Source organism: Oncorhynchus mykiss, chromosome 23 (genome assembly GCF_013265735.2).
Source record: "Oncorhynchus mykiss isolate Arlee chromosome 23, USDA_OmykA_1.1, whole genome shotgun sequence".
Taxonomy (NCBI): domain Eukaryota; kingdom Metazoa; phylum Chordata; class Actinopteri; order Salmoniformes; family Salmonidae; genus Oncorhynchus; species Oncorhynchus mykiss.
Genome location: NC_048587.1, coordinates 38,408,418 through 38,429,719, shown reverse-complemented (window position 1 = coordinate 38,429,719; position 21,302 = coordinate 38,408,418). Strand labels below are relative to the sequence as shown.

Here is a 21,302-nt window from a genome sequence, read left to right as displayed (position 1 = left end):
TCTCTGATGATTTCACGCCTACATTTCCTCAAGAGATGTCATAACACGCCATTTTTAAATATTAACATTTCAAAACTTAACTACAATTCATATGGGTCTTTCTCAATATTTAAAGCGATGGGCTAACTAAATCTTATTGAATGTGAGAACAAGTGAGCCTAGGCTAGATTATGCACATGGAGTAATGAGTAGGGTTCTGTTTTAAATGCATAAGTAATTTTTGAAAATCTTTTTTTATTTAAACAAATTCTGCCTTCCAAATTAAACTAGACCGAAAATTCAAACATATTTTATGGGAAAGAGATGTTTCTGGACGATGCATTATCAAATTAAAGCAATTAACAAAATTAGAGTCTATCCACCAATGAGTTTATTGAATATAAAACAAAAACAGAATTGATGTCAAAGACATGACCTTACAGCTTGTCCAAAAACAGTTATCAAGAAAAGAATGTGTCATTACAATAACACATAATACATTTTTTTTGCAATGGCATTTGGTAACTGGCAGTTGTTTGTACAATTTGGCCCAGCAGATAAACCAAGTCAACAGTATGGCCTCCCTCTCAATAAAAAAAAAAGAGCCATGTAATTCAATACAAACAGTTGTTTAAAAAAAAACTTGAACAATTAATAAAATCTAAAAGAATGCATCAAATACAAGTGTTTTTCTGTATTGCATTACAGAATGTTTCATGAAAGAAAGCACCAAGATAAATAGATTAAAACAAAAACAAGACAAATCAGCAACATAAAAACAGGGTTCAGCCAAAATATCACAGTGATATTTGCAATATAAAATGCATAAAGATTGGATAGGTAATTTAAACATCATGGAGGCGTTTTACAAAATCTATGGAATAAACATTCTACGGGGGTGAGAAAGCTATGCAATAAACAAACCTGGTAGGGAATTTGTCACCAAACAAAATTTAAAAATAAATCTATTGCATGTGATAACACCAACTTTTTGCTGAGTGCATTTAGCCATATAATACACATACATTGAAAATGTTGTACATTGAACAATATATACACAGAATAATACAAAACCAAGGTTATTGCTGTATAACACATACATACTTTGATATGAAAAACTGATGTTTTCCTTTTATAGGGAAAAGAGAAAATCAGGAATACAGACATCTGTACCAGGCCATAACACAAATGCCCCGAAGAGGCCACTAGCGGTGTCCATATTTGGCAGACCAGTCTGTGCGCCCATGGATGGCCTGTACTGGGGGGCGAGACCGTAGGCCAGATGTAGTCTTGGTGGGTGACGGCACATAGGATGAGGCACCCACCTGACTTCTGCTTGACGACCTCCAGGTTGCATAATCTGTGACAGCAGGGACAAGCCACATTATTACATTACTAAACAGCACTAAGCCTGGGTTGACAACTGTGCATTGAGACTACAAAGATCACTCACTTGATGCTGCTGAGTCCCCTATAGGTCCAAGTTGCACTCTTTGACCGGCAGAGTCAACCTCTTTTTTGAAATAGGATGGTACATATCCAATTGGAAGTGTATTTGAACCTGCGATTGGGCCATCAAAGATAAAAGGACATTCAAGTTACATTTTTGCTGCAAACACAGACAGAAATCATCCTAGCTTTTACCACAGCCCTCTGTTTAGTAAAGGTGACAGGACGTTGGTCTCAACCCAAACCGTTACCATGAGTGTTTCTGCTAGGAAACGTCCCTCCTACAGGAATACTGCTGCTGCCCCGGAGGTTGCTTTCACTGTGGTCTTTGTTGGAATTTATTGCCATATTCTTTTTGGTACTTAAACCTGCAGGTGAGATATGAGAGATTAGGAAGTAGGAGTTGAGAAAGTTTGCAATGTAACTTAATTCACAACAAGACAACAAGACTAAATCATCATGACTCAGCAACATTAACAAATCCTTAGATTATCATTGATAAATCAAGTGATGAAAATAATGTAGTTTCACCCAGATTAAAAAAATTATTTGCCATTCTATATCAGAGCATATGTCTCTGATTTGGTAGACAAATGGCAAATAAAGCGAGTTCAAAGTTCAATGATAAAAAAGTCTCAATGCCGAATAATGAGTGACCCCATTTTATGATATACATAAGCAGTAACTAGACGTTCCTTACTGAAAATATGAATTTGTAAAGGTGGTCATGTTTCTGTATTTTCTACCTGGTAGATATCTTGACTGCTTCAAGTAATGCTGTTTGGCAGAGGCTGTCCTCAAAGGCTCCTGGTAGGACATGGCCTTGTTCAGATTCAAAGGTGCATTGTCACCTGTCGACACCCGCCCCTTAACTTTGGGGTTGCTGACATCCAAAACATTTCCGTTCCTGAAAGACAAAGCAGAAATACATAAAGCCTTTATCTGAAAATATCAAACTGATAACACATGGGGACAGTCTCACCTGCTCAAAGTCTCCTCTCTTCGTTTTTCAGTAGGAAAGTTTGTTTTGCACAGAACACTTAGAGAGGTCAACTCTGTGTCCTCAAAGTCCTCCCAGCCGTCACCCTTTAAAAGGCCTGAGCCATGGCCCCATCGCCGGCGTCCTCCACCCTTAGGTTTCACCTGATAGCTTAAGAAGTTGGCATTTTCAGCCTCCTGGGTCAACTGGAAAAAGGAAAGTGTATTAACAAATAAGAAAAATGGTTCAATTACATTTCATCAACTTTGCATGCCTTGCCATTGAATTGTGGATGAATTTAACAAGGTATTCTAACATCTAATGACATGACTACACTGATGACAAGCATTCGTGCTCAGCTAGCCCTGGTTGATGACCGCAAACTCACCTGGCTCGGCAAGCTCTTATCAACAATGTAAGGTAAACGGGTCAGTGGGACTCTCGCAGTCTCCTCCTGCTTCACAATGCGGTTGGGCTGCTCTCGCAGCAGCTCTGTGTGCCTCTGGTATAATGGAACCAGGGTGGGGGCTCGCTCGATCTGTTGCAGGGGCCTGGACGAGGTGAAATGTGGATTTGGGGTCACTGACTGGGGAGGGGGCACTGGTTTGAGCAGCAGTGGTTGTTGCTGCTGTGATGGTTGTGGAGGTAGAGGACCAGGCTGAGGCCTGCCCTGCTCCAGGATTTGCTGAGGAGTGCCCAACGCCTGACCCACGTAGAAGTATGAGTACCTGAGGGCCTGCAAATGGAGAATAAAATGATTGATTGGTTTCCATTGAGCCCTAAGCAGGACATATTAATCAGCCAACATGCCATTAAATGTTAGAATATCTACAATTGTTTAGCTATGCACAAGCTAACATAGCTGTAGAGCTATTAATTATTTCAGTATTCACCAGTCTATTGGTGGATGTTAAAATAACTATTCTATGGATGCATGCATGTTCATATCGGTCCATTCTCAACATTTCTTTTAGTACAGTTTATAACAGAGATATGTCCCAGCCAGGGTTAGCTACCTGTGCAGAGGCTGGCCTCTTCTTAGGGTCCCACTGGAGTAGGTCTCTCATGAGGTGGATGGCCTCAGTACTTGCGCTGGGAGTCAGACTCCTTAGATTACTGGGGACACATTGAGGCCAGCGGAAATTCATGGCTAATGACAACTGGAAGCCCTCTGGCCAGTCATTCTAGAGGAAGTGGATTAAAAACTATTATTGTAATGCTTAAATTTCACCATACAGAAATAAAACAGAACATTTAAAAAAATCTTATGACAAATTAAATTATTAATTTCAAAAGCATGTCACACAAAGACCAATCACATCTTCAGTGAGGTTTGATTTATGCATTTAACAACACCATGAGACATTCTACATGAAGATGTGAGGACAGTATAGCTTATAGTCAGGTTGATATACTGGATCTAACAGCCCCAGAGAACAAGGCTACCTTCTTCGGAGTTCCCAAGACTTGGCAAATTTTGAAGATGGTGTCCACTTCACTGGAGCCTGGGAACAGAGGCCTGAGGGTGTAGAGCTCTGCCATAATGCAGCCAACAGCCCACTGGTCTATAGGAGAGCTGTAGGTGGTGGACCTCAGCAGCACCTCTGGAGCTCTGTACCTGGAGATCAAATCAAAGTTTGTCGCATACACAGATTAGCAGATGTTAAAGCAGGTAACTAACTCCAGCAATGCAGTAAATGTCTAAAAGAACCAGCGTAATACACAAATAATTCCACCCTCCCCCCCAAAAAAAAGAAGAAACAAATATCAGAACTAGCAATGTCAGAGTTCGAGATATACTTGGGATGTATAGACAAATAGGGAAACCTTTACTTTTTCCACATTTTGTTACGTTACAGCCTTGTTTCAAAATTGATTAAATGTCCCCACCCCTCTCAATCTACACACAATACCTAATAATGACAAAGCAAAAACAGGTCATTAGAAATTGTCGCAAATTCATAAACATTTTTTGTTTTAATATTACATTTACATAAGTATTCAGACCCTTTCCTCAGTACTTTGTTGAAGCACCTTTGGCAGCGATTACAGCCTCAAGTCTTCTTCGGTATGATGCTACAAGCTTGGCACACCTGTATTTGGGGAGTTTCTCCCATTCTTCTCAGCAGATCCTCTCAAGCTCTGCCAGATCTCTCCAGAGATGTTCAATTGGTTTCAAATCCGAACTCTGGCTGGGCTACTCAAGGACATTCAGAAACTTGTCCCGAGGCCACTCAGGCGTTGCCTTGGCTGTGTGCTTAGGGTCGTTGTCCTGTTGGAAGGTGAACCTTCGCCCCAGTATGAGGTCCTGAGAACTCTGGAGCAGGTTTTCATCAAGGATCTCTGTACTTTGCTCCGTTCATCTTTCCCTCGATCCTAACTAGTCTCCCAGTCACTACCGCTGGATAACATCCCCACAGCATGCTGCCACCACTATGTTTCACCGTAGGGATGGTGCCGGGTTTCCACCAGACGTGACACTTGGCCTCGGCCGCCCAAAGCGTTCAATCGTGGTTTCATCAGACCAGAGAATCTTGTTTGAGGAGTGGCTTCCATCTGGCCACTGCCATAAAGGCCTGATTGATGGAGGACTGCAGAGATTGTTGTCCTTCTAGAAGGTTCTCCCATCTCCACAGAGGAACTCTGTTACTCAGCTCTAGGAAGAGTCTTGGTCGGGTCTAAACTTCTTCCATTTAAGAATGATGGAGGCCACCGTGGGTATTGTGTGTAGAATAAGGCTGTACCGTAACAAAATGTGAAAAATGTCAAGGGGTCTAAATACTTTCCAAATGCACTGTACATAAAGTGAGTAATCAATTGGTTTAAATCAAATTCAAACAGTATAATGTTGCAGGAATGCTAATCTTATCTTTGTCTAACTACAGAAACTATTTTTATAACAATAGACATTAGGTAAACATTAAAGTGAACAGTGTTCAATGACTACATAGAGCAGCAGTCTAAGGTCTCAACACAAGGAAGGGAGAAAGGCTTTATATGCTGGTTGATGCTCCACATGAGAAAATACAAGAGGAATCATGTTGTCACAAGCTGACAGAAAAGGAGACCAATAAATTCAGATTGATCAAGTTCTGTCTTACTGATCAATCACAAAATGGTGTCATAGACACATCATCTGAAGGTAACAAAACTAACCATCTTGTTGAAACATAGTCTGTGTACGGCGGCCGAGATCTTATCTCACGGGCAAGCCCAAAGTCAGCTATTTTCACCAGCTCTGGTCCCATGCACAGAAGGTTCTCAGGTTTCATATCCCTGTGAAAAAACCCTGAGGGGAAAATCATACAGCGAGCATACAAAGTAACAAGTGTACCTCATTTATAGAAAATGTGCAACTAAAAAAAATCTCCATGCTAGTGTATTACTCTGATAAGTGGATCATACCATGCTTATGAATAAATGCTAATCCCTGCAGTATCTGGAACATAATATTTCGCACAGCAGATTCAGGGAACAGTCGAGACCTGTAACATGATACAAATAACAATACATGAACCATGATTTTGACCTGACATACTGAGAAAAAGTATCCCCAAAGCATTGAACCCATTTCAAATAGCCTATATTTAGGCTGTGTGAATCAATTATTTTTATTAAATAAAAAAAGTTACTTACCTGTCTTTCATTAGTTGATACAAGTTCTCCTTCATGTATTCAAACACAAAGTACAAATGGTCATTTTCCCGTATAACCTCCTTGAGTTTGACCACATTCGCATGGTTGAGTTTCTTCAAGGACTGAAAGAAGGAACAAATTAGATGGTACCTCAGCAATCAAGAACAGGCATAAAGAAATCACCTCAATCTGTATATCATCAAAAACAGCTCTGCAACACTCCATGTAAGACTTCGATACATAAAACGTTAACACATTCAAGGCCTGACACAACAAAACATTTTTTGTTCAAAATCAAAACATGGTTTGACAATCAAAGCACTTCCCAGTGGTCACTGGCCAGGATGTCATCGTAAATAAGAACTAGTTCTTTATCGACTCACCTGGATAAATAAAAGGTCAGATTATATATTTTTAATAACCTGTATATCATCTTGGGTACAGTGTGGGAGAAGACTGGTATTTCTAAAAGTGCAGCAATTAGTGATTGTTTATGCTTTTTAATGTTTTATGGAAACTAGGGCAGCTCAACAATGTCAGACCCCAGTGGCTTGTCAATCTGGATGGAAAATTACTGATAATAGCACACGATATTGCCACATCTTCAATTTAAGCCTACTAGAAAGTGTGTGCCCTCAGGCGTGGAGAGAAGCTAAAGTCATTCCACTACCCAATAACAGTAAATCCCCCTTTACTGGCTCAAATAGCCGACCAAGCAGCCTGTTGCCAACCCTTAGTAAACTTCTGGGGGGAAAAACGGTGTTGTTTGACCTGATACAATGCTATTTCACAGTAAACAAATTGACAGACTTTCAGCAAGCTTATAGGGAAGGAGACTGAACAAGCACAGCACCTACACAAATGACTGATGATTGGCTGAGAGAAATTTATGAAAAAAAGATTGCGTGGGCCGTCTTGTTAGACTTCAGTGCACCTTTTGACGTTATCGATCATAGTCTACTGCTGGAAAAACTTGTGTTATGGCTTTACACCCCCAGCTATAATGTGGATAAACAGTTACTTGTCTAACAGAACACAGAGGGTGTTCTTTAATGGAAGTCTCTCAAATATAATCCAGGTAGAATAAGGAAATCCCCAGGGTAGCTGTTAGGCACCTTGCTTTTTTCAATCTTTACTAATGACATGCCACTGACTTTGGCAAAGCCAGTGTATGTATGGGAATGACAACACTATACACGTCAGTTACTACAGCAACTGAAATGACGGCAACACTTAACAAAGAGCTGCAGATAGTTTCAGAGTGGGTGGCTAGGAATAAGTTAGCCCTAAATATTTCTAAACAGAAAAACATTTTATTTGGGACAAATAATTCACTAAACCCTAAACTAAATTGTGTAATTAATAATGTGGAAATTGAGATGACTAAACTGTTTGGAGTAACCCTGGATTGTAAACTGTCATGGTCAAAACATATTGATACAACAGTAGCTAAGATGGGGAGATAATAAAGTGCTGCTCTGCCTTAACAACACTATCAACAAGGCAGGTCCTACAGGCCCTAGTTGTCACACCTTGACTACTGTTCAGTTGTGTGGTCAGGAGCCACAAAAAACGACTTAGGAAAATTGCTGTCTGTCTGAACTACTGGCACACAGCTCAGACACCCATGCATACCCCACAAGAGGTCTCTTCACAGTCCAGAATAGACTATGGGAGGCACACAGTACTACATAGAGCCATGACTACATAGAACTCTATTCCACATCAAGTAACTGATGCAAGCAGTAAAATTAGATTTTAAAAAATTAACACACCTCATGGAACAGCAGGGACTGTGAAGCAACACAAACATCGGCACAGCCACATGCACACACACAGTAACATACACATGGATTTAGTACTGTAGATATGTGGTAGAGTAGGGGCCTGAGGACACAAAGTGGGTTGTGAAATCTGTCAATGTATTGTAATGTTTTAAAATTGTATAAACTGCATTAATTTTTCTGGACCCCAGGAAAAGTAGCTGCTGCCTTGGCAGAAGCTAATGGGGATCCATAATAAATACAAGTCACAGTAAACGGGTGAAGCAGGACTCAGTTTTCCCATGCACTGGACAGTATGGAGGCAACTTTCAGCATGCCATATTTTCTTAGTAGAAGGGAAAGTCATTATGGGTCTTGGTGGTGGCACATGCCATTTACAGCTGACATTCCAACTAAGATCCCTCAGGGGCTGGATTATTCTAATATGCTGCTATGCTTCTTTGGTACCAAGCTCTAAAGGAAGGAATGAATGTCTGGCACAGGACCTAAAGTTCAAATCCAAGGGCAGTACATAGAAGAATCACCTTCTAGATTACTTGTGCTGGTTTCTGTGGTTCTGAGCTGAGGTGGAATTGAAAGTCATACAAAAACTGTAACAGGTGAAACAGTCAACAGCTGTGGTAGGTTGTATTTAATATGTTTCCATGTTTTGGAATCAATAGGTGGAGCATTTTACCCACAAGCATCATATCTGGAAAGGAGCACTTACTATGACCTCACGAAGATTCATGCATTCTTCCCATGAGTAGAACTTTCTCTTCATTCTGAAACAAATTTGCAATCATTCACGATTAGCTTAACTTAAAGGGATATTTTGGCAATGATGCCCTTTATCTACTTTCCCAGAGTCAGAAGAACTAATGGATACCATTTATGCTAACTTGCATTAGAGCAATGATTACTACCAGCAATAGCGCTAACGCTACTTAGCAACTTCCTTGGGAAGTAAAACTGGTACCCACAAGTTCATCTTACTCCAGGGAAGTAGATAAAGGGCTTCATCGTCAAAGGGCTTTATTATCCTTTTAATAAAAAGGGACAGACATCATAGATCCTTTTGATTATAAAACATACTGGGACTCTTATTTGATATAAGTTTGAGTCATAAGAGATGAATACGTAGTGCGTAAAATGATTGAAAACACTAAACATGTTCATAACATAGGCCTTCTCCATTTCAATCTCAAGACAGAGAAACAACCAACATCATGGATTTACACAGCTAATAATGGCTAGTCCAACATTACTATCCGTTCCAGCTGGCAGATAGCCGCTGATACGTTGGTAGTGAGGGATACTGCATGATTCTGGCATGTTCTACCTGCCCAGAGTCAGACGAACTTGTGGATAACATTTTTAAGGTATGTTAGCGCAATGACAAAGTCTACAGGTACAGTAGCGTTGCTTTTACAACCAACCTTTACTTGGCAATAGGCTACTTTCTCAATTCCTGACTTGGAAGCCACCTCTGTCTTCTAAAATTCCATGGCTAGTTGCAGGTGGTTCGTGGGAATTTAGAAAATGCTCTGTTAAATAAAATGTTTTGCTCCATGGTTGAAAATTTGCTGCTTACCCTAAACACTACCTACATATCAACAGCTATCCGCCAGCTGGAACAGATAGTAATGTCATACTAGCCATTGATTTATTAGCTTGGATTTATGCTGCTCGTCTGCGGCTGACCCACACACTTCCTGTCAAAGCTATAAATAGAATCCAGACGCTTTTATGGTGCCGCCCAAAGGTACCGTACCCACCAAGAGATGCTTTTTTTATCAGCTAAATGGGTGGGCCTGTCAGTCATCTGTGCACTTTTATTTGTCGAATACATCTGTCTAGCCAGCTGTCAGCTTAACCACACGTACTGTGGGAGTGGCCACCTGCTAATGCCATTCTAGCAAATCCAACAAGCACCGGCAGCTCATTTTACAACACGGCTTAGCAGCTACAACCACTTGTAGGCTAAAGCCCTTCAATTTAGCTACCAGAGGATAATATGTAGCCTACACTAGCTACCATCCCTGCAAGGATGGACTGGATAGGCACACAGATCAGACATATTTTTTCATAATAATAATATTTCAATGACAATGTGCCCTACACTCACTTCTTAATGGCAACTAATTCCCCTGATTCCAGGCTGCGGCCGAGGATGACTGAGCCGTAGGTGCCATCCCCGAGCTGCCTGAGAGTGGTGTATCTATTCATGGCGCTGCCCTCTCCTCGCCATTGCCTAGGGGAAGATCAGATCACTATGGGCAGGGGGAACACAGAGGTGGCAGGCTTGAAGCCCCCTGCATCTGTTGAGTGTAACCAGATTTTCCTGTGACAACAGCAGTGGACCACAGGCACAGCTGTAGGACTCATGTTGTCATGGGCTTCTTGCCTCTTCCTGAGGAAAAGGGATGGGATGTCATTAGAGGAAGCCATAAAACCAGCAATGAAATCACAGAGGGAAAATATACACTTGGTAAATGCTAACTACCTTCAGCACCTAATTTAGGGATGCAAATTTCGGTCAATTTTGCTGCCGACTAACTGACCCTCAGTAACCTTAACAGGTCAACAAATATTTTTTACCCAGAAAATACTATGCATGCATACAAGGAACGGCCAATTTAAATTAAGAGCTTAATGGAAACATGCAACAATAGAAAGTCTATCATCTTACAGTCAAAATTATATAGCTTACTGTTGAGCATGCAAGCTAATAGAAGCTAATAAAACGTCATTTTCAAACATTTGTCAAAAGGCAATTCGCGGGAAAACACCGTTCTAAACAGCGCACGGTTCTAAACAGCGCACATGCGGTTCCATGTGTCAGAGATGAAAATCTGTTAGACATTTTGAAGGAGGGGGCATCTAATAGCAACAACTATGATTAGTTGCTAATATGACTAGGATTAACGTTAGTTGCTAATATGACTAGGATTGTGTTTTTAGCTTCTGGACAAGGAAAGAAAGTTGACATAAAAACCAATAAAACAGGAAAGAAATGCTGGTTAAAGGCATGAGGAAGTCTCTAAAATAATTGCCTCCACGTTTCTGTGGATGGATTTTGGCAAGGCTACTTTGAATCAGGATAAAACATTATTTGAAGTAAAGTAAAAAAGCCTCAAGCTCACATTGCATAGTGGTGGGTGAAAGCCTGCCTTACCGTTGACTATAGCCTATGCACTCGAATGGCAAATGGGAGGCGCGCTTTAATTACGAGTTGAGATGGATAAATAAAAAAAAGAACAGTTTTAATCGTGGCCACCACAACAGTTAAACACGCGATTGCATTTATAATTGTTATTTTTTAGGCAATGACTAAATCGGCTCTATATGCTGGCGCGTGTGATAAGATACATGATACATGACCAAAATTATGCAAATGAACTTGGACTGTTAAGCATGACAGGCCAAATGTATTTTCGTTAAAGGTTAACATATCTAGCGCCTATTGATGAAGGCATCGGTTTTCTAAACGCGAACACGCATCGCTTGCGGTACGGTTTGGAAACATAAGGAATATCTTCCATATCCGCGAGAAATATTAAATAGAAAACGAAAGGTTAAATTACTAGGGTTAGTGTTACCACACAAACAGACCGGAGGCAGACCACCTGTGTTACAGTAATTAGCTATCTACCATGCTCCGAACACCGGTTTATGCGAAGAAGGCCTCCAGAAACCAGTTGCAACTGAAAACTACTGTGGGCTGCAACTGTCGGTAGGACACTACTAATTAAGAGTACATACTTTGAGTCTAGCTATTTCATCATTAGCTAGCTAGTGACCTAACGTTACCAAAATACATGCATAAGATTAGGTGTAAAAAATAAAAAATAAACTGGTAAGATTTTACCATAATGTCATGTTTACATAGTTAGCAGTACTGTTAGATAACTTACTGCTGCAACAAGAAACAAAACAATACTGCAGCGAGCTAACGTTAACGCGTTGGTTAGCTAGCTAACGTTAGGAACACGATCAATCTTTGATTGCTGCTGATAATGACAAAAACAAAGAGTAAAAGATGCTCACCCACTCTGTTTCAACTCGATGAACAAAGCATCGCTGAACTCCAATAGTCAACCACCCTCACATAGGCCCATCAACAAATCACAGCTGCGCGACCACCAAGGCAAGGGTGTAGCAGATTTGCGTATTCTTCTTCAGTGGTGTTTGGCAACCAATGTTATATTACCGCCACCTACTGGTATCATGGCATTCAAACATTTTGTTTGTGCATGCCACCACCTACTGTGCGGTAGTGTGTGGTCGATGACATTACATTTTGTGACACAAAAATAAAAAGAGGGAAAAAGAAAAATGCACCACCAACTAACCCTACAATATATACCACTATTTCATCAAATTATCCTACACCAGGCCAACGGCCTGGGAGGACGGGAGTCTTTCGTTCAACACACCTTGTAACTCTTGTGATTTATGTAACATGTCTGTAGTACAGTTGATAACCATGACAATGAATGCTAAGAAGCCAACCTTACTGAAGCACAAATTCGTATCACTCTGTATTGGCCTAGATCCACTACTCACTCTTGACCTATCATCCAATACTCTCTTCACTGCCTCAGCATCGGACACCGTCTGTTCTACTCTCACCCTGCCAACCTCAACCTGCCTCACACCGGGCACTTCTGATCCCTAGCAACATGGGCACCCCCACAATTGACACACATCCACCGATACTACAAATTCCTTTGTCCCATGCCCTCCTGCACACTTCTCACATCTCAGAATCTCCCTCCTACAGACTGCTGCAACCTGACCATGAGCTTGACATCTAAAACACCTTAGTGGGTTCAGCACAAAAGCTGTCACAGAATAACTGTCATATCCTAACATGACTTTGTCTGGTAAAGACTCTACTTCATAACGACAGACAGTGTCTTCTCAGTTTAACCAGGTTCGCCACAGGTTCTGCGTCGCTGTGGCGAACCTAGACACAGCGAATCTTCCATTTCAGTTGCTCCACCTCAAGACTTAACTCCACCCCAGTAATCACTCCTTTCAAAGGTGCCTGCTCCGGACAGCAACACTAAATCATCACATTTTTTAAATTTAACTAGGCAAGTCAGTTAAGAACTAATTCTTATTTACAATGACGGCCTACCCCGGAGAAAAACCCTAACCCGGCGCCGCCCTATGGGACTCCCAATCACGGCCGGTTGTGATACAGCCTGGAAGATGCCAATTGTTGTGGAAAATCTTTCACAGGACACTCAATGTTAATATTAAATGAATCACTCTTTATTGTCAGCAAGCTGGAGAGGTCACAGTCAAACTTAGATACATAAGTACCGGTCTGAAGTGAGATCTAAAAAGGGCGTTCCTTACATAGAGACTTATATACTGCTATCTAAACCTACATACACATTAATACTTGGATTGGATCCCACATGTGACTGGCTCCGTCTCTATCTCCCCCCCCCCTCTCTTTTTTTTATGCTCTACACTTGGTGCTTTCAAGACAACTGGGAAATCGGAAAAGAACGATGTCAAATCATGATGTCAGTGATCTTCAGCTCGGAGTTAAACAAAGATGCCCGAGTTTCTGACTTGGAATTCCGAGTTGCGTGACCATTCAGAACGAGTTTCCCAGTCGGAGTTCGTTTTTCCCCAGAGTTCCCCGTTGTATGTAACGCAGTGAAGTCGGAGATTTCCGAGTTCCCAGTCGTTTTGAACACAGTATAAGTACTCAGCTGTTCGAGGCAAGTCGACGAAATGGCTGCATTTCTGCGATCTCTCAAATTTCCCCGATGTGTTGTCCGTTTTTCTGACCGTGATCTGTAGACACTCATTTGAATACGTTTACGGACAACAGAAGACCACGATGGTAGCTCAATGTCGTTTGCTATGGCTAAGCCGTGCACATAGGCAGTTGTTATCTAGCTAGCTAGGCTAACGTAGCTAGCCAGCAAGTATGGTCACTAACGCCTACTGCTTTGCTGGTGGTTGCATGACCTGTCTCGTAAACACGAAGGATACGAACTAACTCGCTAGTCAGCTACCGATACTTAATGTATTGATAAATTAAAATGGCCAGGTGTCAACAGATGAATATACATACTAGCTAACTGTTTGACAAATAAAACATGGCAATGGCATGCTAAACCCTGCTTGCTTCTTTAAGTAGCCAACTCCACGATTTACGACGGAGTTGAGGGCAACTAGTTTGGGCGGATTGGAGCTCCGACGTCCGATACGTTTTTATAAACATGTAAAAAACGACGGATTTCAGCAACCGAATAATAGCCTGCATTTACCCATGACAGTGTCCTCTGTGTAAATTAATGCTATTTCGTGCGGAAATACACATTTTTGATCACTTTTATGTGACATAGAAACTCCAGTCCGCCGCACACGTCGCTGTTCAAATTCATCATAAATCGTGGAGTTGAGTTTGCAATTGTTTAGGTAACGTCAACTAGCTAGTGCCATGTTGGGGATAGGTGAAGCCAAGAAAGGGTGCTTGTTTGTTTGCAAGCTAGCTATTGTGGTGCCAAATTTGTTTGAATAATAGTGTTGTTAACTTGTGCATTTTTTTTTTTTTGCATGCTCACACCTCAAAGTAACTTAAACATTGATCACTTTTTCCTTCCTTGAATATTGGTTGGGTGTGGTTTGTCTGTCTTGTCTAACCGCTTCACGTCCATAAACACGGCTTGTAATTTGGGAGAATGTCTATCAATATTTGCTGATGATTTAAGCCCTATTTGTTAAAACAGTCAGACACTCCACGTTTGATAGTCTGCCATGTTTAGGCCTAGTTGCTTTTTGGTTTTTTTAACAATACGTTTTTTTTCTTCTGCAGGCTGAAAGCATTATCAATTCTCGTGGCATTGTAGAAGATCATGACGAGGATAATGAAGTTTCTGACTCAAACCTCCAAGTAAGATGGCCTATACAAAGGTCTAAACAATTGTCTCAGGACCGCTCTGAGTGATAATGAAGAGTTTAATAGAAATCCATATTGGCAGTTTTTTTTGCCACGATAGCATACCTATACACTCAGTTGTGAACAAAGTTTACAAGATTGAGGGTTATTGCATTTTGTGTGTACACAGGGATTGACATTAAAGTCTGAAATGCACTTGTCAGGAGTACTTTTTTGGTTGCCTGAAGATCATGATCAATTAGCTATTTACACGCAGAAATGCCATATTATATTGCCTGCCTTTCACCTGCAAATAGGGGAAGAATCAGATCAGTACTGGAATTATTTTTTATTTAGTTATCAGTAAAAACATTCTCAGAGCAGGCTCAACTTGCCAGACTGCCATAAATTGTCTGTCTTCCACTTAAACAATGTGAAGGAACCAGAAATATCAGTTCTAGGCTCCTGGAATTCTTTGCAGTATTCTATATATTTTTTTTAATGGGGCAACCTCAGAGCATGCTAATCTTGCAAGACCGCTCAGTTCACTTAGGGAAACCCTTAATGTTAATCACTTATACACTGTTGTTCATGTGACTAGGTGGAGCTCAATGTGTTCAGGGCCCAATGGATGTCTGAACTGAAGCCCAACTCTGGGTCCAATGGGGGGAACAGAGGACTGTCGTCAAGAGCTGCAGACCTGAGAAGAAAACAGGAACTGGCCCGGGAGGAAAAAGTAAGCTGTTTTGTTAGAGCCATTTACAATGAACAAAAATATAAACGCAACATGTAAAGTGTTGGTCCAATCATGAGCTGAAATAAAATATCCCAGAAATGTTCCATATGCACTAAATGTATTTCTAAAAAATTTTGCACATACATTTGTTTACATCCCTGTTAGTGAGCATTTCTCCTTTGCCAAGATAATCCATCCACCTGACATGTGGCATATCAAAAAGCTGATTAAACAGCATGATCTTTACACAGGTGCTGGGGACAATAAAAGGCCACTCTAAAATGTGCAGTTTTGTCACACAACACAATGCCACAAATGTCTCAAGTTTTGAGGGAGCGTGTAATTAGCATGCTGACTGCAAGAATGTCCACCAGAGCTGTTCCCAGAGAATTTTATGTTAATTTCTTGACCATAAGCCGTCTTCAGCGTAGTTTTAGAGAATTTGGCAGTACGTCCAACTAGCCTCACAACCGCAGACCACGTGTAACCATGCCAGCCCAGGACTTCCATATCTGGCTTCTTCACCTTCAGGATCATCTGAGACCAGCCACCCAGACAGCTGATGAAACTGTGGGTTTGCACAATTGAAGAATTTCTGCACAAACTGTCAGAAACGTCTCAGGGAAGCTCATATGCGTGCTCGTAGTCCTCACCAGGGTCTTGAACTGACTGAAGTGTGCCATTGTCACTGACTTCAGTGGGCAAATGCTCAGCTTCAATGGCCACTGGCACACTGAAGAAGTGTGCTCTTTACAGATGAAACCCGATACATTTTATCGATGGCAATTTGAATGCACAGAGATACCGTGATGCGGTCCTGAGGCCCATTGTCGTGCCATTCATCCGTCACCATCACCTCATGTTTCAGCATGATAAATCACGGCCCCATGTCCCAAGGATCTGTACACAATTCAGTGCTTCCATGGCCTGCATACTCACCAGACATATCACACATTAAGCGTGTTTTGTGATGCTCTGGATCGACGTGTACGACAGCGTGTTCCAGTTCCTGACAATATCCAGCAACTTCGCACAGCCTTTGAAAAGGAGTGGGACAACAATCAACAGCCTGATCAACTCTGCAAAGGAGATGTCGCAATGCATGAGGCAAATGATAGTCACACCAGATACTGACTGGTTTTCTGATCCACACCCCTACCTATTTAAAAAAAAAAGTTATGTGACCAACATTCATATCTGTATTCCCAGTCTTGAGAAATCCATAGATTAGGGCCTAATGAATTTATTTCAATTGACTGATTTCCTTATGAACTGTAACGCAGTAAAATCTTTGAAATTGTTGCATGATGAGTTTTATATTTTTACTATCATAGAATATTAGTTTTACACCATATTTTACTGCCTGCTATCAGCATCATCTTCACTATCGTTCTCAACGTTTGTTTCTTTGTCTTAGGCCAGAGAGTTGTTCCTAAAAGCTGTTGAGGAAGAAGAAAATGGAGCTGTTTATGAAGGTATGTCTGAGACGAGATGTGCTACACAAAATTTTATTTGTATTTTATGGTCAAAATGATTGACCTTTAAATGTATCGTTCACCCAAATTACAAAATGACACATTGGTTTCCTTAATCAGTAAGCAGTCTATGGACAAGGTATGACCGCAATCCATGCTTTGGTTTTATTTCCCTGCAACATGGTACCATTTAGAATTTTTTGCACATCATGTTTAAATCATCTTAAAGTATGATTTTAAAAGTAATTACGATTTCAAATGTTAATATTGGTACCATGATTTGAATGGGATTATTGTGTGGCTATAGTTGGGATTGGGAATAATGGTTTTACACAAAATAACAGCTAAACTTTTTCCCCTCCCTAATTTGCAGCAATTAAGTACTATCGCAGGGCAATGCAGATTGTGCCTGACATTGAGTTTAAAATCAACTACAGTCGTTCTCCTGATCCAGATGGTGGGTAAGTCTTAATATGTTGGTATACAGTAACACTACAATGATGACTACATACTGAAAGTGTCATGCCTCTTTTCCATACAAGTTCTACCATATGAATGATACTGCATATCTGTTTCCTAGCAATGAGAAGGACATGGATGGTGAAATAGAGGATCTACTGGCCTACTTCCATCAGCAGCTCATTCTGCAAGACAACTCTCTGAAGATATGTGTTCCTGAGGTGGAGATGACTCAGATGCACATCTCAGGTAGAGTTTCTGCAATAGTTAGAAAGGAACAATCCCCACATCCAATAACATTAAAGTTATGTTGGCAACTCTCATGCTACCACAGTGGTTTATTAAGATGCACCAGCATACAATGTTTCAATCCCAGTGGGATCTTGGTCAGGATTGGAACCACTCAATTAACCACTGTCTGGGAGAATATTGGATTTGCACTACTCAATTAGTATACTGGATTTTCTGTCTGGCCTTTACACAAACGTTGATGGACTTCTATACATTACATCATCTCTCTCACTGTCAGTCTGTTCCTTTGGGTTTCTGTCCACAGCCCTGCCTCCAGAGGTCTTGATATACATATTCCGCTGGGTTGTGTCTAGTGATCTGGACCTGCGTGCCCTGGAGCAGCTCTCCCTAGTCTGTAGAGGCTTCTACATTTGTGCTAGGTTAGACCAGTCATTACAAATCCAACATATTTTAAATGTACTTGCCACAAACATGGTTTTGATTAAGTTTAATTCATGCTGAACTTTCTAGTGCTGTGAAACACTTTCTATACACTATCAAAACATGCTCCTGAATGATGTATTGTTTTTTTTAAATGAAACAGATTGTTATGCCCTTGGTGTTGATTTCTCCTCAGGGACCCAGAAATTTGGCGTTTGGCCTGTCTAAGAGTGTGGGGCCGGAGCTGTACCAAACTGGTACCCTTCAACTCCTGGAGGGAGATGTTTCTTGAGAGGCCACGTGTGCGCTTTGATGGTAAACACTAAGGAATATTACTTATCATCCTTAGAGAAAGAAAAACCCTTCTAACATATGTGGATGTTTCATATACTCCTCAATTTTCTCAATACCAATGCACAATTGCCATGTCTAGCAAAGGTTGCATAGCTAAAACTAGATTGGTCCCATTTGATCAGATGCTTGTTATGTTTGGTAAATTCAATGTTGACTTTGCAGGTGTTTACATCAGCAAAACGGCATACATCCGTCAGGGAGAGGAGTCCCTTGATGGATTCTACAGGGCTTGGCACCAGGTGGAGTATTACAGGTCGGTGCTTCAGTCAGTCACTAGTGTCCTTGTTATGACATGCGAATGACTGTACAGTCGGACAAGACTAGCTATACTGTTTGTGTCCCCAGATATCTGCGTTTCTTCCCTGATGGCCAAGTCATGATGCTGACCACGCCTGAGGACCCACTGGTCACCGTTCCTCGTCTGCGTAGCAGGAACACCAGGTATTTAAAATGCAACATACACTGGCATCCACTGGCATCCAAGTCTGGGTAACACATTTGAGGGTAATAGTGTGTTTTTAGATGGTCACAACAGTTGGATTTGTAACATTCATGGCTTTTTTCCCTCTACACAGGGTGGAGTCCATTATGTGTGGTCATTACCGTCTGTCGCAGGACACAGACAATCAAACCAAAGTCTTTGTTGTTGTCTCCAAGAGAAAAGAAGAGGTGAGTGAGAGAAGTTACAGCATTGGACAGGGATTAATTGATGTATTTGCATATTTTGTTTTCCTGTTAACCCCTTTTTCTCCCCAATTTTGTGGTATCCAATTGGTAGTTAGTCTTGTCCCATCGCTGCAACTCCCATACGGACTCGGGAGAGGCGAAGGTTGAGAACCGTGTGTCCTCCGAAACACAACCCAGTTTAACCAGGAAGCCAGCCACACCAATGTGTTACAGGAAACACCGTACACCTGGCAACCGTGTCAGCATGTATTGCGCCCGGCCTGCCACAGGAGTCGCAATGGGACAAGAACATCCCTGCGGGCCAAACCCTCCTCTAACCCGGACAATGCTGGGCCAATTGTGCACCGCTCCATGGGTCTTCCGGTCGCGGCCGGCTGCGACAGAGCCTGGACTCGAACCAGGATCTCTAGTGGCACAGCTAGTGATGCAGTGCCTTAGATCACTGCGCCACTCGGGGGGCCCGTTTGTTTTCCTGTTATACCTTAAACCCAACAAGATAGTCAGTTTCCTTACCTATTAACTGGTGCAGGACACAGGATAGGATAAAATACTTTTTGGACTCGTCACTGTTCACAGATGATTGAAGAGTGCTTTGGCTGTCCAGTTCTTACTGTCACTTATCTCTGTGTGCGTGTTCTCTCGACAGAAGGTGGCAGAGTACCAGAGAAACTCTCGGTTTTGCCGGCGGAACCCAGCGGCGCCTGAGACGGAGCACAGCTTTCACGTTGGACTGCAGCTGTCGTCTGGCGGGCGCCAGAGCTTCAACAAGCTGAATTGGATTCACCATTCCTGCCACATCAACTACAGGTGATACACTGGGAAGTTAGGGTTTTGATTTGACACAGCTCATTCAATGAATGTCATTGCAAGAGAGAAAAGTGATTGGGAATATAACTTTTCACTGAGTTCTCAGGTGTATCCATCTCCTAAAGCAGCATAAATGTGATTTTGTTTTTTTAGATCCACCGGAGAAACGGTTGTCACTGCCTTCGATTTGGACCAGATGTATGCATCTTTCTTCTTTGCACGTGTGAAAAGCTACACAGCATTTTCTGAACGCCCACTGTAAGGAAGCCTAGAGAGAAGAGATAAACGTCACCACCCAACAGTTTACACAACACTTAAACTAAATGCATATTTCTCTGCCTGTTGGCTTTGGGCTGAACTATGATTTTTAATGAATGTATACCAATCAACCTGCATCTGATTCTAAACTTGTGTGTGTGCCGCATAGCCATTGTGTCTATGGCTGTCACAGAAAACAACAATTATTCTACCGATTCTTCTTTTGAAGACTAGTCTAGTAGATACACTACTGATCAGTATGATGACATAAAATGTCAATAATAGATTTTTCACCCATTTCCAACAATGAATATGACATTGTTTTTGTGAATTCTCTAGTAATATATTTTCTCCCATATGGTAAATCAACTGGAATAAACAAAAGTGGGAACTGTGTAGTTTTTTATCACTGTAAGGCGCACAACAAAAGCAGAACACTGATGGAGTTCCTCTTACCACACCCCCAATCGTAATACCCCCCTCTTCCTCGTCCCGAACACACATTTAAATTATTTCATTCTAAATCACTTTTCTTGCCCAGGGCACACATAATCAATCCACTTATTGCATATTCTATGAACCCAGGGCTGAAATGGATTTAGATTAAAACAAATTTGATTTACTATATGTTTGTATCATATTACAAAATATGTCAAATAAAAATTGTAAAGGCTCTCTTTAGTGATATTTATCTAAATGGACTTGATGAAATGCATAACCTCAAATCAGCCTACCTCTGATTTGATAATGGTGAAATGAATGGTAAAATCTTGTCTTTTCACATGACCTTTTGATAGTGTGTCCTCATAAGCGTCATAAATAACATTGCCATGTTTTCCAATCCTGTTGTTTTTTTTAAAATCTTCAGAGCCATCATTTTTTTATAACCCATGGATCAGTCTATTGAAAAGTATTCCCCCAGGTGATAGTTTGGTCACATACCAGGGAAAATTAGCATATAAGAACAGGAAGAAATCATCTAGGATTTGTGACATGACAATCCCCACAAGCTTCAAATTATGATTACTTATGGGGTGATACGTATCTATATTTAAATAATAGGCTTACTGTATGATAGCTGGCTTAATAATAGGAAGGTGTGAAAGATGTGTATAGGGAATATCATTGTAAATGATAA

At 41.2% G+C, this 21,302-nt stretch overlaps 2 protein-coding genes across 4 annotated transcripts; one reads left to right on the top strand and one right to left on the bottom strand.

Annotated features, from left to right (window-relative positions):
- Positions 1 to 347: 347 nt before the first annotated feature.
- Positions 348 to 12,817, bottom strand: LOC110502705 (serine/threonine-protein kinase ICK). 3 transcript variants are annotated; one of them, XM_021580951.2, is made up of 14 exons: positions 11,857 to 12,817; positions 9,935 to 10,219; positions 8,537 to 8,591; positions 6,044 to 6,165; positions 5,813 to 5,892; positions 5,564 to 5,696; positions 3,854 to 4,025; positions 3,424 to 3,591; positions 2,796 to 3,143; positions 2,411 to 2,613; positions 2,175 to 2,335; positions 1,680 to 1,796; positions 1,433 to 1,540; positions 348 to 1,339 (listed from the first exon to the last, which is right to left on the bottom strand). In XM_021580951.2, exons 2-14 carry the CDS (start codon positions 10,033 to 10,035, stop codon positions 1,185 to 1,187), a joined length of 1,923 nt encoding a protein of 640 aa, XP_021436626.2. In that variant the 5' UTR covers positions 10,036 to 10,219; positions 11,857 to 12,817; the 3' UTR covers positions 348 to 1,184. The 3 variants fall into 3 exon arrangements, with proteins under 3 accessions (XP_021436626.2, XP_021436627.2, XP_021436628.2); XM_021580952.2 differs by having other exon boundaries at positions 11,861 to 12,817; XM_021580953.2 differs by lacking the exons at positions 9,935 to 10,219; positions 11,857 to 12,817 and having other exon boundaries at positions 5,564 to 5,683; positions 8,537 to 8,558.
- Positions 12,818 to 13,112: 295 nt separating this feature from the next.
- Positions 13,113 to 20,837, top strand: LOC110502706 (F-box only protein 9). Its single transcript, XM_021580954.2, has 13 exons — positions 13,113 to 13,675; positions 14,654 to 14,731; positions 15,318 to 15,452; positions 16,870 to 16,927; positions 17,301 to 17,388; positions 17,508 to 17,635; positions 17,943 to 18,057; positions 18,255 to 18,373; positions 18,575 to 18,665; positions 18,758 to 18,853; positions 18,988 to 19,081; positions 19,746 to 19,906; positions 20,060 to 20,837. The coding sequence occupies exons 1-13, from the start codon at positions 13,673 to 13,675 to the stop codon at positions 20,166 to 20,168; spliced, it is 1,275 nt and encodes a 424-aa protein (XP_021436629.1). The 5' UTR covers positions 13,113 to 13,672; the 3' UTR covers positions 20,169 to 20,837.
- The last annotated feature ends 465 nt before the right edge of the window (positions 20,838 to 21,302 follow it).

Excerpts from the sequence above, each read along its gene's own strand:
- LOC110502706 (XM_021580954.2), top strand. Across the intron at positions 14,732-15,317 it reads TTTCTGACTCAAACCTCCAA|GTGGAGCTCAATGTGTTCAG; the intron begins GTAAGATGGCCT and ends TCATGTGACTAG. Across the intron at positions 17,636-17,942 it reads GACTCAGATGCACATCTCAG|CCCTGCCTCCAGAGGTCTTG; the intron begins GTAGAGTTTCTG and ends TTCTGTCCACAG.
- LOC110502705 (XM_021580951.2), bottom strand. The coding sequence starts at position 10,035 with ATGAATAGATACACCACTCTCAGGCAGCTCGGGGATGGCACCTACGGC. Across the intron at positions 5,893-6,043 it reads TATCAACTAATGAAAGACAG|GTCTCGACTGTTCCCTGAAT; the intron begins GTAAGTAACTTT and ends ATCATGTTACAG. Across the intron at positions 5,697-5,812 it reads AGCATTTATTCATAAGCATG|GGTTTTTTCACAGGGATATG; the intron begins GTATGATCCACT and ends TTTTCCCCTCAG.